Source organism: Chrysochloris asiatica, unplaced genomic scaffold, assembly GCF_000296735.1.
Source record: "Chrysochloris asiatica unplaced genomic scaffold, ChrAsi1.0 scaffold00101, whole genome shotgun sequence".
In the NCBI taxonomy this organism is placed as follows: Eukaryota; Metazoa; Chordata; class Mammalia; order Afrosoricida; family Chrysochloridae; genus Chrysochloris; species Chrysochloris asiatica.
The window spans coordinates 9,227,590-9,247,405 of record NW_006408619.1 but is presented as its reverse complement, the minus strand read 5'-3'; the positions used below and the strand labels follow the sequence as shown (position 1 = coordinate 9,247,405).

General features: G+C 41.0%; 1 protein-coding gene and 1 pseudogene across 1 annotated transcript in view; one reads left to right on the top strand and one right to left on the bottom strand.

The window, feature by feature from the left end:
• The window catches only part of FANCI (Fanconi anemia, complementation group I), a 112,420-nt gene extending 103,809 nt beyond the window's left edge, over positions 1-8,611 (bottom strand). Inside the window, 2 exon segments of the mRNA XM_006867126.1 lie at positions 5,666-5,738; positions 8,528-8,611. Of these exon segments, the coding sequence (XP_006867188.1) occupies positions 5,666-5,738; positions 8,528-8,611 (157 nt within the window).
• LOC102815357 lies at positions 1,111-1,725 on the top strand (annotated as a pseudogene).
• Positions 8,612-19,816: the final 11,205 nt, after the last annotated feature.

The window sequence follows — 19,816 nt, the reverse complement described above, 5'->3', positions numbered from 1 at the left end:
TTTTCGTAGTCAATAAAACACAGGTAAACATCTTTCTGGCACTGTCTGCTTTCAGCCTAGATCCATCTGATGTCAGCAATGCTATCCCTCGTTCCACGTCCTCTTCTGAATCTGGATTGAACCACTGGAAGTTACCTGTCAATGTATGGTTGCAGCCATTTCTGTATTACCTTTAGTAAAACTTTACTCATATTGGATATCAAAGAGATTGTCCGATGATTTCCGCATTCCGTTGGGTCACCTCTCTTTGGAATGGGCACAAATACAGATCTCTTCCAATCAGTTGGCCTGATAGTTGTCTTCCAAATTTCTTGGCAGAGATGAGTGAGTACCTCCAGTGCCGTCTCACTTTGTTGAAAGATTTCAATTTGTAAACAAAGATTAGAGCACAAATAAATAAAACAGAACTAAAATAACAATAGAAAAGACCAACAAAACTAGAAGTTGGCTGATTTAAAAAACCAGTATGATAAAACCTTAACCAGACTGATAAAGGAAGAGAGAAGGCGCAAAGATCTAAACTCAAAAATGGAAGTGGGAACATTGCAGTTGACCCTATAGAAATAAAAAGGATCAAACTATGTTAACAACTTAGATAATTTGGATGAAATTTAAATTCCTCCAATTACCTAAAATGACTCAAGAAGAAACAGAATATCTCACAGACACGTAACAACCGAAGAGATTTAATCCATAATCAAAACCTAACAAAAAAGTCCTAGGTCAAATGGATTCATGGGAATTCTCTCAAACTTTTACAGAAGAAGTGACACTAATGCTTCTTAAACTCTTGCAAATAATATGAGAAAGAATACTTCCTAACTCATTCTATGAGGACAGCATTACCCTGACACCAAAGTCAGACAAAAATCACCAGAAAAAAAGAAAACTACAGACCAATATCCCTTATGAATGTGTCGTCATTGTTGTTAGTGTAGATGAGTTGGTCTGACTTACAGTGACCCTGTACAGGGTTTCCAAGGAGTGACTGGTCAGTTTGAACCGCCAATCTTGTGGCTCAAAACGACCTTATGGTCCAGTGCTTATCCTACAGTGCCACACCATGTAAAAAATTACTAGGAACCCGCTCTTTCCAGCCAACACTGAGTGATGGGCATCTCTTCGGACAACTGGCACAAGCGCCTCAAGACCAGGGGTGAGAAAATTCTACCACAGGAAACGGAAGTATGAGCTGGGACGACCGGCTGCCAACACTAAGGTGGCTGTATGCACACTGTTCGTGTTAGAGGAGGCAGGAAGTACTGGGTCCTGTGGCTGGATGTGGGGAATGTCTCCTGGAGCTTGGAATGTTGTACTCAAAAACCAAAAATCATTGCTGTTGTCCATAGTGCATCCAAAAATGAGCTGGTCCCCACCAAGACCCTGGTAAAGAACTGCATCGTGTTCCCTGACAGCACGCAGTGTCGACAGTGGTACGAGTCCCACCACATGCGCCTCTGGGCTGCAAGAAGGGAGCCAACTTCATTCCTGAGGAGGAAGAGATATTAGACAAAAAGCAATCAAAGAAAATTTAAGAAAAAACAGGATGAAAGGAAAAAGAATGCACACACCAGCAGTCTTCTGGCGGAGCAGCTCCAGTAGGGCAAGCTTCCGGCACGGATCACTTCAAGCCCATGCCAGTGTGGCCGAGCACTTGACTGTGTGCTCGGGAGCAAGGAGCTGGAGTTCTAGCTGAGGAAAATCAAGACCCAGAAGGGCAGCTAAATCTTCATCCCACCCAGCCAACCCATGTAATTCAAGGTGTTTATTCTTCAAAAAACTAGTAAACCAAATCCAACAGCACAGTAAAAGGATTACGCATCATGATCAAGTGGGATTTATTCCAGGAATGCAAGAGTGATCTAACTTTAGAAGACCACTCAATATAATGCACCACAGTAATGGAACAAAGGAAAAGAACCACAAGAGTATCTCAATTGAGGCAGAAAAGGCAGGTGACAAAATCTAATACCTTTTCATGACAAAAACTCTCAACAAACTAGTACGAGTAAGGAAATTCCTCAATATGACAAAAGGCATTTATGAAACACTCACAACTAACACCAAACTCAATGGAGAAAGACTAAAGGCCCTTATGATCAGAACAAGACAAACATTTCCACACTCACCACTGTTACTCAGGATTCCTGGTGTGGCACTGTAGGATGACCACTGGACTGCAAACCACAAGGTCAGCAGTTCCAACATACCAGCTGCCCTCGGACACCCTACACAGGGTGGCTGTAAGTTGGCACCAACTCGACAGCCCTTAACAACAACACTGTACTGGAAGTCCTACCAGACAATTAGGCAAGAAAACAATGTCTACTCACAGATGACATAATCTTATAGAAAATTCTAAGAAATCCAAACATAAAATAAATGAGTAACGCTAATATCAAGTACCTCAAGGCTGTAGCATACAAGAGCAATATACAAAAATCTATTGTATTCCTATATATTGGCAATGAACAATCTGAAGATGAAGTTAAAAAAACACTTATAATAGCATCAAAAGAATAAAACATGTAGGAATAAAATTTTAAATAGGAAGAGACTTATAATCCAAAATCTATCAAACATTATTGAAAGAAATTAAACACACTCAAATAAAGAGAATGACATCCCATGTTTACAGACTGGACAAGCTACATTAAGATAGTAATGGTGGTGGCGGTGGTATGCCATCGAGTTAGTTCAGACTCATAGCAACCCTCTATAGGTGTTCCAAGGCTGTAAATCTTCATGGGAGCAGAAAGCCTCATCTTTCTCCCACAGAACACCTGGTAGTTTCGAACTAGTGATCTTGCAGTTAGCAGCTCAACTCATAACCCACTATGCTAACAGGAATCCCATTAAACAGTATTACTTTCCAATTGTTGTGTACAAATTCAATGCAATGTCTGAAGAATCTAGTTGCCTTCTCTGCAGAAATCGGTGAGCTAATCTTAAAATTCTTATGGAAGCACCAGGGACCTAGAATATCCAAAACAGTCTTAAAATAAGAAAAAAGTTGGAGGACTCACACTCCTAATTTCAGAACTTGTTACAAAGCTACAGTAATCAAGACTGTGTGGTATATAAAGATAGATACATAAATTACACGTACAGAACTGAGTCCAGAAAAAATTCATACATCGACGGCCATCTGACTTTCAACAACGGTACCAAGACAATTTAATGGGAAAGAATGAAGTTGGGCCTTTACTTCACATCATATACAAAAAATTAACTGAAACATGGATCAAAGATCCTACTGTGAAAGCTAAAGCTATAAAACTTTTAGAAAGAAAAAAATAGGTATAAATTTTCATGACCTTTGATTAGGCAAGTGTTTCTGAAATATGCCATCAAAAGCACAAGCAACAAAAGATTAATTTGATGTCATAAAGTTTAAAACTGGTGCTCCGAAGGACACCATAAAAAAAAGAAAAGAAAAGTCACCCCACAGAATGGAAGAAAACATTTACAAATCCTAAAAGTAACTTGTATCTAGAATATATAAAGAAGTTAATAAACAGATTAAGAAATAATTTTAAAAAGGCAAAGGATCAGAATAGATATTTCTCTGAAGAAGCTATAGGAATAGCCAGTGATGCTCCGTGGGAGAAAGATGAGGCTTTCAGCTCCTGTAAAGATTTACAGCCTCAGAAACCCTGTACAGGGTGGCTATGAGTCGGAACCAACTCCACGGCACATAACAACAACAAATGAAAAGATGCTAAACGTCATTAGCCATCAGAGACATGAAAACCAAAAATGCAGAGATACCACTTCACATCTACTAGAATGGTTAGAACCAGGAAGATAGTAACAACTGTAAGTGAATATGTGGAGAAATTAGAATTCTCCTACATTGTTGATGTTGTTGTTGCTGTCAAGTGCTATCAAGTCAGGTCTGACTCATAGCAATCCTGTATAGGGTTTCCAAAGAGTGGCTTCTGAGTTTGAACTGCCAACTTTGTGGTTCAAACCAACTTTGCAGCCTGGTGCTTATCCTATGGGACATGCAAAATAGTGCAATTGCTTTGGAAAACAGTCTAGAAGTTTCCCAACAGTTAAACAGAGTCACCATATGACTCAGCAATTCTACTTCTAGGCATATAACTAAGAAAAATTAAATCATGGGTCTACATAAAAACTTACATACTGGAAAAAAACAAATGTTCCTAGAACATAATAGCTAAAAAGCAGAAAAAAACCTACATGTCTATAAACGCCTGAACAGATAAATAAAATGTGGTATATTCATAAAACAGAACGTTGTTCAGTAATAAAAAAATATGAAGTACTGACAGATTCTACAACATGAATGAACCTTAATAACATGATGCTAATCCCACGTCCTCTGAATCCACTCATATGAACTGTCCAAACCTACAGATAAACCTACAGAGCTAGAAAGTGGATGAGGAGTTTCCTAGGGCTGGGCAGGTCAGGGGCTAGGGAGTGATGACTAAGGAATGCAAGGTCTCTTTGGGGTGGTGAAAGTCTTCTACAAATGTATTGTGGTGAACTCTATGAAAACAGTAAATGACACTGCCTTGTGCATTTTAAATGGGTGTTATATATATTTATAGTTTGTCAGTTAAAGCTCAATAAAGGTGTTTTAAAAGTGTATATTGTGAAATAAAAATTATCTTAGAAAACAATTGTTTAGAATTTTAAACAATTGTTTAAAAGGGTGAATTTTATGTATATGAATCACATCTTTAAAATGTTTTAATTGTCATTGTTAGATAACTAAGAGGAATAAAATGATTAGGAGACAGTTTCCACAAGTAATTGACAGTATATATTGAAAAGATGCCACTATAAATTAGACTTTGCACATCTCTGATTTTTAAATAAGGTCAGTCACAGAGGTGGGAGCCAAGATCATTTGCTCCAGGTTTGCTTGTAGAAGAAACTACCTTTCCTTCAAATTAATAGTATAAGCAGCAGCTTCTAATTTACTTTCATTTTCTTTTGTCTTGTATTTCTAAACAAGTCATTTAATAAATTTTCATGAAGGTTGACACAACCAATTTTGAAAGTTCTTGCATAAAACAGAGGTGTTTTCGCAGCCTTGAAGCAGAGACCCATTTTACTTGGGAGAAGAAAAATAAACCAAGTTAAAATACCCTGCTAAGAATTAAAAAATCACTTTTCCTTTTTGTCTTGTAGAGTTTTATCCTAGCACAATTTTAAAACCACTCTAAGTCACAATCTGCAACAACATGGGATTGGCCCTTGTTCCAAATATGGAAGCAAATGGGCCCCGCCTATCACTGAGTCTCTAAGATGCCAAAGATATTCCATTTCATTAAACTCTACAGCTCCCTAGTCACTTGTTAAGCACAGATTTAAGTACTAAACGTTGCTGTTCTCGTCTCCACAATTGTAAAAGCACAAGTAAACCAAAGTGGATTTCATGAAAAGTGCATCCTTTACAAGCCCCCAAACCAGCAGTACAATCTCAAGATAGCCATTTCAACTCCTTTCCACCAAATTATTTAGGTCCACAAGACAGAAGACTGCTGCTTTAGTTCATTCTGTGGATCCCCTAAACATCAGAAATGTCCCAGTGAGGTTTCAAATAGTGAGACAAGTAGCAATATGTGCCAACAGTAAACAAATCTACCAATGAACCCCAGGAGACAGAAGGAGCATTCATTATTATTACCTTTAAAGATGCTTTTCAGGAGTGCTCCAACAGCTTTTCCTTTCACTGCTTGATGCTGAAGAAGACTAACAAGCTGCCACCAAAGAAAGTAAAAGCTGTAAGTCTCTGGCAACAGTCAGGCCCGTCTCCCCTCCCCCAGTGACCCTGAGTTCCCAATGTGAAATAGCATTCCACAGCCAGGTACCTATCACTCTGTACTTACTATTCTATAATTAACAGTAGTATCCCAAATAGCCTACTATTTATTTAGGTGAAGCAGGATAGATCTTAATAGATTGAGTTGTCAGGACTGAAATCTACTCATTCATTCTACAAACGTCTATTGAATATGTACTTAATCAGCAGTAGGCACTATGCTATGTTCTTGAGTATACAGATTCACTCAGCAAATACTTTTTGAGCCTACTCTTTTTCCTGGTGTGGCACTAGAGTAGTAAGCACTAGACTACTAACTGAAAGGTTGACTGTTCAAACCCACCAGCCCCTTCTGGGAAACCCTACACAGGGTCGATTATGAGTCAGAACTAACTCTGAACAACAAGAGGGAGGGACACAGGATGAGCAGGGTGGACATGAATTTCACTCACGAGTCTACAACAGGGCAGGCGGAGAAAGAGCGACTGAACAAAACCTCAGAGAAGAAGTCTCTGTAAAGTGAGAAACAAGTTCGAGGCTGAGGTGGTGGTGGTTACGTGCTGTGAAGTCATTTCCAACTCAGTGACCCTGTATAGGGTTTCCGAGACTGGCACAGGAATCCTGGTGTGACGCTGTGGGTTAAGCAACTGGACTACAAAGATGGTTTGAACTGCAAGGTTGGTGGTTCAAGCTCACCAACCTCTCCTTGGAAACCCTAAAACAGGGTTGGTATGGGTCGAAACCAACTTGATGGCACTTAATAACAACAAATCTTTACGAGAGCAGAAAGCCTCATCTTTTTCCAGTGGAACAACAGTTGGTAGTTTTGAACTGCTGACCTTGAGGTTAGCAGCAGGAGTCTTAACTAGTAAGCTACCAGAGCTCCTTAAGAGGCTGAAACAGAGAATTAAAGAAAGGGGAACAACTTCAAGGAGGGTAGTCAGAAAAGCTTCCTGCAGTAGTGCAGGGCTTCGAACCAGTTCATTCCTTTTCCATGCCCTGCTGAGAAGTTGCATTTCCCCAGCAGAACCTTAACAAAATCACCAGGAACAAGTCTTGCAGACCAGGTGATTCTTATTCGTATCTGGGCATCTTGTTCAATTATCGGTTCTGATTCAGTGTATCTAAAGTAAGGAGCTCTGGAGTGTAGGGGATTCTTTTATGTCCCCAGGTGATTCTGATGTATGTTGTTGTTGTTGTTAAGTACCGTGGAATCAGTCCCAACTCATAGTGACCATGCACAGGGTTTTTGAGGCTGCAAATCTTTACGAGAGCAGAACACCTCATCTTTCTCCTGCGGAACTGCTGGCAGTTTCGAACTGCTGACTTTGAGGTTGGCAGCCAAACTGGTAACCACTATACATATGTATAAAACGCAGATTCAGATTTAGTATATCCAAGGTTGTTGTTGTTGTTATGTGCCGTGGAGTCGATTCCGACTCATAGTGACCCTGTATAGGGTTTCCAAGGCTGTAAATCTTTACGGGAGCAGAAAGCCTCATCTTTCTCCCGCGAACAGCTGGTAGTTTCGAACTTCTGACCTTGCGGTTCGCAGACCAACTCGTAACCACTAAGCTATATCCAGAGTAGAAATGCAAATTCTCAGTAGAAGGTTGAACTGGAATTAACCAGTTTGAAGCCCTGCTGTTGGGTGACATTTAAGCGGCAATCTAGAGAATGAGAAAGAGCCAGTTATATAAAAGGGAAGAGGGAGTCCATTCCAGATCGAGCTATCATCAGGGGCCGTGATGGGCAGAAAGCTTGCCATGTTTGAGAGTTTGGAAAAAAAAAAAAAGAAGAAAGGTCAATTCAGCCAGGCAGCAGCAGTAAAATGAAGAGTAACACAAGATGAATTTGGAGAGATGGGAAGGGCAGAGACCACAGTATTGGAGGCTATGATCAGAAGTCTGGAGTGTGGTCTTTTAAAAAAAAGTCTTATCTATAGGGCACTAAGCAGTCAGCAATTAATTTAAAACAAAGATGAGAAAGTAAGTGGACAGGAAAGTTAGGTTAGTGCAAACCAGAGCGGAAACAATGAGAACCGTCATGCATCTGTGAAGGAGCTCAGCAACGTCACTGACAATTTGTGCAGAAACCACTGAAAGGAAACCTAAGTGGTGGCTGTGTAAAACTTCACCAAAAACACAGTAAAATAGCACTGGAAAAAGAAAAAGAAAAAAAAAAAAGACCACTCTTGCTCTAGAGAATGGGCTCTGGGTAGGTTTAAGAGTGAAAGAGGGACTCCTCTTAGGAGACTGATGCCATGATCAAGTGCGAGACGATGGCTGCCTAGACCACGGTGATATGAGGACAGATAGAGAAAAAAAGATCGATCTGAAAAGCAGAATCATACGACTTCCCAGTAGTTTGGAGGAGAAGCGAGGTAGTGATGAAGGAAAAGAAGTCCAGGAGGACGCGTAAATTAGCTTACATAACTAACCGGGTAGACGATGGCACCTTCTACCAGGGGGCTTCAAAAAGTTGGTGGAAAAATGCCATGATCTTTTAGTTCCATTGTCCCACAAACGTTCTGAAGCCTTGATGTATTAACAAGGGGGAAACTTGGGATTACGCAATACCCAAAACACCTAGAAGTTTTTTTTTTTAAACAGATTGATAAATTTCACCGAGCTTCTGGTTCCATAGGTTTGCCATGGGGCTAAATATCCAAGCAGATAACTAGATGTGAAAAGGTATTTGACATTTGCTTCTACAGAGCATACTCACATCATTTTCTTTCAGGCTTTGAAGAAATTCTTGCAGTTTGTCCGTTGTTCTTTCTGCTGCGAGAGATAAAATTTTCTGATCCATTGTTGCTCATTTCAGGTTAACTGTAAGGGAAAAATGAAACTTCCAGAATCAAGTTTGATCTTTTGTCCCCTTCCCTATCTATTCAGAATTTTTATTTCACACCTACACCAGACAATGGGAGAAAGATGAGGCTTTCTGCTCCTATAAAGATTTACAGCCTTGGAAGCATTATGAGTCAGAACCGATTTATGGCACACCACCAGCACCACAGACAAAGCTGCTATGAGTTGAAGTTGACTCACAGTGTGTTTTACAGAAAAGGTAAGGCAGGCCGACTGGCACAGTGGCTTGAGGTCAGCTACTAACAAAAGGGTCAGTGGTTTGGACCCACCAGCTAGTCTGTGGGAGAAAGATGTGGCAGTCTACTATATAAAGATGACAACCTTAGAAACTCTACAGAGCACTTCTACCCTAGCCTATAGGGCCACTGAGGCGGAGTGACTCAACCGCAGCAAGTAACCAGCATGATAAACACTGGACTACTAACTAGTATGAATGGGTGATTTTTACCCTAACCAAAATAATTTCAAGAATTTCTTGGTTGCGTACCTTATTATGAACCTATGAGGGAACTTCAAAATTTTTGTGGAAAAATGGAATTAGAAGAGAATGGATTTTTTCCATGAACTTTTTAAAGCTCCCTCATATATTACAGTCAAGTGACTTCATAATTTTTTCCACATTTACATATATGTATATTTTTCCCATATACCCAACATAATGCCTAAAACAATGCAGTCATTCAACAGTATTCAAATAAATTATGCTGTCATTATTATATACACAAGAATATATCCTTTATTAAAAATATAATAAAGTAATAATCAATAAATAAATAAACCAACAGCCTAACAAATGCTAAGTGCCAATTAAAATGGATTAAAAAGTGAGTTCACAGAACTCAAGAAATTGTGTGCTCAAATATCAAGAAGGGTATTCACAGCAGAGGAGAGCTTTAACTGAAACTTTAGAAATTAAACATCTATAGGTAAGACAACCAGATGATACACATTATACATAACTGTGAAGGAACAAAGGCAATCATAAGAGAATCTGAGAAACTTGCTTGGGGGATAAACAAATTGTGGTACAAACATACAAAGGAATTATAAATCAATAAAAAAAAATTCAAGTTATCAAGCCACAGAAAAGCAAGAAGAGACGTTAAATGCATAATGTTAAGTGAAAGGGGTCCTTAGGTAGAGCAGTTAAGAGCTTTAACTGTTAACTGGAGGTTCAAATTCACCCAAGGACATTTCAGAAGACAAGCCTGGCTATCTTCTTCTGAAAGGTCAGACCCTTCAAGACCCAATGGAGCAGTTCTACTTTGCACACGTGGGATCACAATGAATTGGAATGGGCTGGAGGGCAACTGACAACAAAGTAGAAGGCAGTACGAAGAAAGCTACGTACTGTATGAGTCCAATGATATGACATCCTGGCAAAGACAAAACCATAAAGACAGTGAAAAGATGAGTGACCAGGGGGATGTTGGGGGAACGAAGGAGGAATGAATAGGTACAGGCGTTTTGAGGACAGCGACACGATTCTGCACGATACTGTAATGGCATACACATTTGTTAAACCCTACAGGACTATGGACAGAGAGCTGGTATCACAGTGCATTTCACCATAGACTGCTAACTACAAGGTCAGAAGTTTAAATCTATCAGCTGCTCTGCAGAATTAAAGACGAGGCATACTGCAGCCGTAACGATTTATCACCTCGGAAACCCTATACAGGAACCAACTCAACAGCATACAACCATTACCATCACCACCACTACCATAGGGCTATAGAGCACAAAGAATGAATCGTAATGTAAACTATGGAAATAATTTCATAAGGTACCAATATTGGTGTATTAATTTCAACAAATACACAAGAATGCAAACTGTTAATTGAAGAAACAATGTGCAGGGAAGCGGGGCATGTGGAAATTTCTGCACAAGTTTTCTTTAAAGCTAGTACTTAAAAAAATAATAAACTAATTTGGGGGAAATGGAGAGATTGGCTGGGGTTGAGAGTTCAAGTAGGGAAGATAAAAACAGGGAAACTAGAAAAATAAAAAGCTTGGGGATAAACTATGGAAATCTTAAATGCCTTCCTAAGAAATTAAGGTTTTATTCTGTAAATAACAGAGCCACCAGAATTTGTTAAGAGAATCTGACAAGACTGAAACAGTGTTTGTGGAACAGAATCTGGCATCACTGTGCAAATCAAAGTGGGGAGGGTATACAGAGAAGAGCAAAGACAATTGACAGGTCTGCACTAGGGTGGCAACTGAGGAACAGAAAGGAGGCGATGAGGGACCTGTTCAGATTTGTTGTTGTTAAGTGCTGTTGAGTTGGTTCCAATTCATAATGATCCTGTAAAGTTTCCAAGGAGCAGCTGATGAGTTTTAACTGCCCATCATGGGGTCAGCAGTCCAGTGCTTGTCCTACAGGGCTCCCTGTTTATATTTGCTGCTGTTAAGTGCCATCGAGTCAGCTCTGGCACACAGGGACTCTGTATAGGGTTTCTGAAGCTCTGGCACACAAGGACTCTGTATAGGGTTTCCGAGGAGCAGCTAGTAGGTTTGAACTGCTGACCCTGTGGTTCCGAGTCCAGCACTAATTCTACAGCACCATGCCAGGAGACAGATGTTATCGTTGTTAGGTGTTGTCAGGTCAGTTCTGATACGTAGCAACCCTACGTACACCGCCCAGTCCGACACCATGCTCACAATCTTGCCTATGCTTGAGCCCACTGTTGCAGCCGTGTATCTTTCTCCAGGGTCTAGTTCCTCTTTAACAGTAAGTCCAAAGTAAGTGAGATGAAGTCTTGCCATCCTTGCTAAGGAGCATTCTGGTTGCACTTCTTCCAAAACAGATTTGTTCGTTCTGGCAATACACAATATAGTCAATATTCTTTGCCAACACCATAAAAGTGGGAGGGGAAAATGCAAACTAGGAGAAAGAAACCTGCTCCTCCACTTTCTTCTATGTTCCCCATCTTCATAAATGGTGCCATCATCCTACCCAACTGGCTCAAGTCAAAAGCCCAGGCAACATTCTTAACTTTGACATCATCTTCCATATCCACTACTCCAAGGCCTATCAACACTATTCCCGAACTTGCTCCCAATCTGTACACTTCTCTTCATCTCCACTACTGCCACATTACTCCAAATCCACCATCATCTCTCACCTAAACTACTGCAATAGCTTCCTAACTTGTCTCCCTCTGGACAGCAACTAATAATCTTTTTGAAAAACAGATCATGTGATTTGCCCGCCGTCCACCCCCATCCTCATCGTAAACGTCTTCAAAGCCTTTCTACTGCTTTCATATCAATCTAAAATCCTGAAGCCAGGATAAAAACTGTGGAGGAGGTGGGGGTGCAGGCTCCTATGCCATCTCTTGAGTTTCATCTTGTTCTAAACTGAAAAAGTCTACTGTTGTCAAGTGCTTCCAACTCACAGTTATACTACAGGGCAGACCAGAACCGCCCCATAAGATTTCTAAGGCTGTAAATCCGTGCAGAAGCAGACTGCCTCTTCTTTCTTCCTAAGAGCTGCTGGTGGGTTCAAACCACTTACCTTTTGGAACATCTGTGTACTTTAACCACTGTAGCACCAGAGTTACTCATCTTGCTCCAGGCTCCCCTTTATCACTCCATACCCCAGTCACACTGAGTGAGTTGTTTCCAGTCTTTCAAGATACGTCCCTTCTGCCACAGTCCTATCACATGATTTTGTCTGGAATCTAAATACTCTTTCTTCCATCCCCTACTCTCAATCTGGTTAATCCTTACAAATCTCAGTTCAGTCTACACTTCTTCAGAAGTTGCTTAGTCCAGGTTAAACACTTCCCTATTACAATCTCTAAAGGGACATTGTGACCTTTACTTGCGTCTTCTAACATACTCATATTGTTGTTACACTTTGAAGATTACATTTATCTGTGATTATTAGATGACTATTTTTGTTGTTGTTCAATGACTACCCTACTAAACTATAAACTCCACAAAGTGATTCACCACTAGATCTCAGTACTCAGCACAGTACCTCATAATGCTGTTGCTGTTAAGGTGGTCAATAAATATTTGCTAGGAAAATGATTATTGGAACTCTACAATGGGCAAGACCCTGGTCCAGCACTTTACATTAATCCTCACACCATTCTTATTAAGTAGGAGCTACTGGTCCCATTTTTATGAAGAACTTTTGGGATTCAGCAATTTTTCCAAGGCGGTGGTAGTTGTTAGATGCTCTTAAGTCAGTCCCAACTCATAGTGACCCATATACTATAAAGTATTGTCTGGTCCTACACCATCCTCACAATCATTGCTACATTGGAGTCCATTGTTGCAGTCACTGTGTCAATTCATCTCCTTAAGAGGCTTCCTCTTGTTCACTGGTTTTTGCCAAGAATGATGTCCCTCTCCAGGGATTGGTCCCTCCTGATAACAAATCTGTTGAGACAGTCTTGCCATCCTTGTTTCTTAGGAGCATTCTAGTTGTACTACTTCCAAAAAGATGTGTTCCATCTTCTAGCAGTCCATGATATATGAGTGGGTTTCTAGAAACTCATGGGAAATGGAATTAAAAGATAACGGAACATTTACACAAACTTGTTGAAGCCTCCTAGTACTCAATATCCTCTGTTAATACCGTAATTCAAAGGCAACAATTCTCCTTCAGTCTTCCCTATTCATTGCCCAGCTTTTTGCATGCATATGAAGTGATCAGAAAGACATGGCCTTGAGTCATGTGCACCTTGTCTTCAAACTGACAACTTTGCTTTTTAACACTTTAAAGAGGTCTTTTACAGCAGATCTGACTTCTTAACTGCTGCTTCCATAGGCACTGAAGGTAGAGCCAAGTAAAATAAAATGCTTGACAAATTCAATCCTTTCTCCATTTTATCATGGTACTGTGAGAATTTTTGTTTTCTTTATGTGGAGGTGCAATCCATACTGAATACTGTAGTCTTTGATCTTCATCAGTAACTGCTTCTTCACTTTAATCAAGCAAGGTTGTATGATATATGCTAATGAGTCTTTCTCCAACCCTTATGCCACAATCTTCTTCATATAGCCCAGTTTCTCAAGATTATTTGCTCAGCACATAGACTGAATAAGTATGGTGAAAGGATAGAACCTTTTCAGATTTTTAAACCATGTAGTTGGTTCTATTTGAATGACTGTCTCTAGATCTATACACAGGTTTCCCATTAGTACAATTGTTGTTGTTGTTGTTGTTAAGTGCCGTCAAGTCGGTTCCGACCCATAGTGACCCTGTACAGGGTTTCCGAGGGTGTAAATCTTTAGGGGAGTAGAAAGCCTCATCTTTCTCCCGTGGAGCGGCTGGTAGTTGCGAACCGCTGACCTTAAGGTTCACAGCCCGATTCATAACCACTATGTTACCAGAGCTCCTATTAGTGTTCTGGAATTTCCATTCTTCACAAAGTCACCCACAAATTGTTGATTCACAGTTTAAAGCCTTTGCATAGTCAATAACAATAATAATAATAAAGGTAAACAACTTTCTGGTATTCTTAGTATTCAGCCATCTGACATTCATAATGATATTCCTCATTCCACACCCTCTTGTGAATCCAGCTTTAATTTCTTGAAGTTCCCTGTTGCTGTATGGCTGCAGCTGTTTTTGAATTGTCTTCAAGAAATTTTATTTATGTATGAAATTAATGATATTGTTTGATCATTTCCATCTTCTGTTGGATCACCTTTCTTTGGAATGGGCACAGACAGAAATGGATCTCTTCCAAGTAGTTGGCCAAGTAGCTTACCTTCCAGCTTCCTTGAAATAAACAAATGAGTACCTCCAGCATTACATTCATTTGTTGAAACATTTCAATTGGTAACCCATCAATTCCCAAAGTCTTGTTTTTCACCAATGCCTTTAGTGTAGCATGTATTTTCTCCCTCAATATCATTGGCTCTTGTTCATATGCTATATCCTGAAATGCTTGCACAGTGACCAATTTTTTGGGGTACATTAACTGTGTACTCCCGCAACTCTCTTTAGTTCATTCCTGTTACTCAATATTTTGTGCATAGAATCATTCAATATTGCAGGTCAAGGCTTGAATTCTTTTTTTTTCATGAATTTTTTTGTCTTCATTTTTTTTTTTTTTTTTAAGAACTGAGTGATAATTAACATGGGTGAACATCAGCTTTACACCATCATTTCATTGCAGTGATTACAATCTCTGCCAAGCATCATCATTCAATAGTGTTTGCTTCCATTTTCCTCCGTTTGTTTTATTTTGTTTTGTTTTGGGCAGGGGGGAGTGGATGTACACAAAAACACTCAGGAATATATAGTAATTTAAACAACCAAAGGGCACATTCTGCAAGCCTGCCTCCTGGTTGCCAGCACCCAGTGCTTCTCTTTCCATGAGTTCAGAGTCCTCAACTGCTTCCTCTCTCCATGTCCTCGTTTTTGCCTCTATCTCTGGTGTAACTGCTTCTCTGGATAGGAGTCTGCATTCTGCTTGTGCTCTTCTCCCTTGATGGTCCTAGGGTCCTCTGTTTCTGGACTGTAAGATTAACTACTCCCCCGTTTTTGTTACAAAACTTCTACCTTTACAGCTGTGGCAGACACAAATTAGTCATGATAACAACTGAATCATAATAATCTTATCCCCATCTCTTTTCACCAGACCCATCTAGGCAAGATGAAAACTATTCAGTGGGGACTCTACGTTCCCCCACACACTCTTAAACTCCCTCTTGAAAACTTGTAAGCCAGACACTTTATGCCTTTATCGCCCCCTCATTTTCGGTAGCCTATGTCTAAGTTGCCCATCTCTTTCTACCCTATATACAAAGGGGATAGGATTGATACTTGATGTGAAGACTCCTACCCTCTCAGTTGGTATTTTGAGCTACTACATCCATAAGTATAGGTCAAGTTCATCAAATAGTAGAAATCTATACTCGTTTCCTTTATCAAAAATTGTGGGGGGTTTTCCCCCTAATATTCCTCTAGTTGAGTTCTCGGCAGAAAGATGAGGATTCTGCTCCCACAAAATTCTGAAAAGCCTTGTAAGCCCTATACAGGGTCGCTATGAGTTGAAACCAACTCAACAGCACTGAACAACAACAGTTGAGTTCTGACTATCAAGCCATGAAGGATAAGTCAAATGGGTACTATCTACAAGTTTGGGCATTCATTCTTGTGCCTCTCCTCTCACTTTTTATCAGCTGAATGCTTCACTCTCAGCTCTAGCCCTCATGGCTATATCCTTGCCCAAGGGTTAAGGAGTCCCCAGGTCTCACCACACTGCAGATCAACTAGCCATTCCTCTTCTCTCATCTCCAAGTCAACAAGAGTCAATGGAACATGGATGAACTCAGCCCATTTCTTCATTGCTGCCTTTCCCCCTCTTCCACCCACCAGTAGATCAATGCGGTCACCTGCAAGCTTACATCCCTGCTCATATGTTCCCTTTGAGTTTCAGTCTTGGAGGGAGGTTTGTCCTGAAGGGACTTGATTGCCTGCCTTGATGGCTTTCTAGCAAACAACTTGCTTATTCTTGCATTAGCCAATCATACTGCCATTTTTGTTTTACATTTTTATGCGATCTTTCTTTGAAGATGGACCTTCTGTTGCTCTAGCTGTTCCAGTCTGGTCTGATTGTCCTTTCCAGTGGGAATGTCCCACCTCAGAAGGTTCTGGATGGGGCTCAGGATTCCACTTAAGGTCCTATACACTGCAAAGGCTCCGTAAGAAGACTATTTCACTGAGCAAATTGTAATACTTCTCTTAGGTATTCCAGTCAGTTACAGGCTGAAGACAACCTTACAAGCTTTCTGTAATCATGTTTCCCAACATTCTTTTCTATCCCACTCAAGTGTCTACTTTACAATAGTAGGAAAGGAAAACCAATATTCATTAAGACTGTAAAGCATCTTAACATTATTTCCCCTCTTCAGACTATGCCTCGATCCCTGTATTACTTTGTTGTTCCAGGGTTGAGTATACATCACTATTTACCTCTGTCCTATTGTCCCAGATAAACTTGTTTCAGTGTTCCCCTATCTTCCTTGTTCTTCCACCCTCCTCCCCATTCTTGTGTATTGTCCTCCCCAGTACCTGAACTATGAATTGTCTATCCCCTGCCCTGTGCTCTCTCACCCCCTCCTTTCACTCCTCCCCCAAATGGCCCACTCCCACCGGTAACCAACAAAGAATTTTTTTTTCCCTCCCCTTTTAGTATGGGAAATTTATTCTTCAATTCTTTCATGTTAGGAACTGCTAAGCATAGTCTTCCCTTTTGGTTTTCTAACTCCTGGTCTTTGCACATTTCATTATAATCATTATAATCATCATCAAAAAGAACATTTCAAGACCAGTCCTGAAATACAATCCTATCAGTGACAATACTCATTGCCTGTCAGGAAGACCAGTTAATATAACTGTTATTCACATTTATGTACCAAGCACTAAAGCCAAAGATGAAGAAACTTAAGCTTTTTACCAGCTTCTGCAGTATGAAACTGATTAAAAAACAAAAAAAATGCAAACAAGATGTACTAATAACTACTGGCAATTGGAATGCAAACGCTGGAACTAAAGGAGCAGGATCAGCAGTTGGAAAATCTGGCTATGGTGATAGGAACGCTGCAATTCTCATGGCAGAATTTTAAAAGACCAATGACTTACTTGTGGCAAATATCTTTTTCAACAATAATAAAGGCCAGTCATACATGTGGAGCTTGCTGGACGGAACACACAGGAATCAAAGACACGACGACAGCTGTGACTACACTTGTGAAAACATGGAGATGCTCAATATCATCAGTGAGAACAAGGTCAAAGGTGAGTGTGGTACAAACCATCATTTACTCATATACAAGTTCAAGTTGAAAAGGTGTAAGTAACTAAAACAAGTCCACAGGGCAAATTATGTCCTTGAGCACATTCCACCTGAATTTAGAGACCACCTCAAGAACAAATTTGATGCACCCAACACTAAGGAGCTCTGGTAGCGTTGTGGTTTTGAATCGGGCTGCGAACCTCAGGGTCAGCAGTTCGAAACTACCAGCTGTTCCGCAGGAGAAAGATGAGGCTTTCTGCTCCTGTAAAGATCAGCCTCGGAAACTCTGTACAGGGTCACTATGAGTCGGAACCGACTCCACAGCACATTACTACAACAACACTAACAACTCAAAACCAGATAAATTGTGACACCATACTTGAAGAAAATTAACTAAAAAAGTCATTAAAAAAGACAATAAAGAAGACCAACATGAATGTCAGAAGAGACCCTGCCTGAAACATGCTCTTGAACCTGTAACAATTTTAAGGAGCAAAAGGAAAAAGTGAATTAAAGAGCTGAGAAGACTTCAAAGGGCGGCTTGAGAAGACAAAGTGTAAGTTTCCAAGGTTAGAAGGCTACTGAGTGGTAGGCACAGAACTTATGTCTGTCCAACTCCAGATGCCAGGCTTGTAAGCAGGTTAGAGCTTGGGTTGTTGTTGTTAAGTGCAGTCGAGTCGGTTGCGACTCATAGCGACCCTGGATAGGGTTTCCAAGGAGCAGCTGGTGAGCTTGAACCACCGACCTTGCACTTCAAACGGCTTTGCGGTCCGGCGCATTAAACCACTGCGCCACACCAGGACTCCGTAGAGCCAGAAGGGACAGCCAGTTTGGGAATGGAATATACTGAAATCGATTCCTTTCAACATGAGTATGTGCTAAATTCATCCTAAAACCAGAGGTAACAAGAAGGCAGGTGGGTATGACGTTCCAGTCAAGAGGCCTCAGAGCCTAAGTTCAAAAACTCGGAAAAAAAACAGGCACCAAAGAGAAATTCTTCTCCGGGAGCAGAAAGGAACAAACTCAGAAACTGTCAAATGAGGTAGCCTGTGAGAACTATGGACGAGTTACAAACGCGAAGCGCGGTTAAGCGAAACGTCTCAGACTCAGAAGGCGGGAAAGTGACCGGGACGTGCTGAGGCAGCAGCACGCCCCAAGAAGAGGTAAGCAGGGATACATCTATCCCTCCAGCCCACAGAAAATGCCAGAACGCCAGGGCAGAACTGGAGCTCTCTTGTTTTCATAGACCCGCTCTTTCCTCGGGACCCAGTCCCCCGCCCAGAAAACACATCAAGGCCCTAGAAAAGTCACCTCAACTTCACTGCCGCCACAAACTTCCAAACAGCCCGCTCAAAAAAAACGCCGCTTAATTTCCGTCTCCCGGGACAACAGGTCCCACCCTCATAACGCGCTTCCGTTTTCAGCAAGCCAAGGGTGGAGCGTACCATAAGGCTAATGAGGCGGGGGGAGCCGTCGGGAGTTTGTGGACTTTCCCACTTACTCAGAGGGAGGTGCGGCCTGGAGGAACGCGCGTTCGGATCACAGAGTGAGCATGCGCGAGGTTGCCGGCGCAGTCACCTTTCGTAAAGTGGGAGAATCGGTGCTGGAGGGACTGAACTGAGTGGTGGCTCCACAGGTCTATGTATTGGAATCGCGTGGAAGGCTGAAGCGAGTTTCATACTCCCAACTGGTGCAAGTGGGAGAAAATATGGACCAAACTCAAAGTTATGTGATTAAAACAAAACAAAAAGATCGGGTCGAAAGAGACTAGAGGAACCTGAGACTACCTCGACTAGCCTTCAGGTCTGAAAAGGAACTCACTCTCCTAGTGTAGTTTTCAGCCAAGTCCTGGTGTGGCGCTGTGGGCTAATGCGTCAGACTGCAAAGTCCTTTGAGCTGCATAGTCAGTGGTTCAAGCTCACCAGCTGCTAGCTGCTCCTTGGAAAGCCATATAAAAGGTTGCTATGGGGGTGGCACTTAACAACAGTGTATATAGGTTTATGTTATTTAGTGCATTCTGTTGAGCTTAAACCACCAACCTACAGTCCAGCGCATTAACCCTCAGCACCACACTAGTTCTGACTCTATGCACACTATAGTTTAGAACTCAACACTGCCCGGCCCTGTCCATCCTCACAATTGTTATGTTTAACCTCATTGTTGTAGCCACTGTGTCCATCCATCTCACTGAAGGTGTTCATCTTTTTCGTTGACTCTCCAGCGATAATATGTCCTAAATACAAGAGACAAAATCTCACCATCCTTGCTTCTAAAGAGCCTTCTAGGTGTATTGCATCCACGATAGCAATTACTAGCAGTCCATAGTAATTTCAATAATCTTAGCCCACACTATACTTCAAATGCATCAGTTCTTC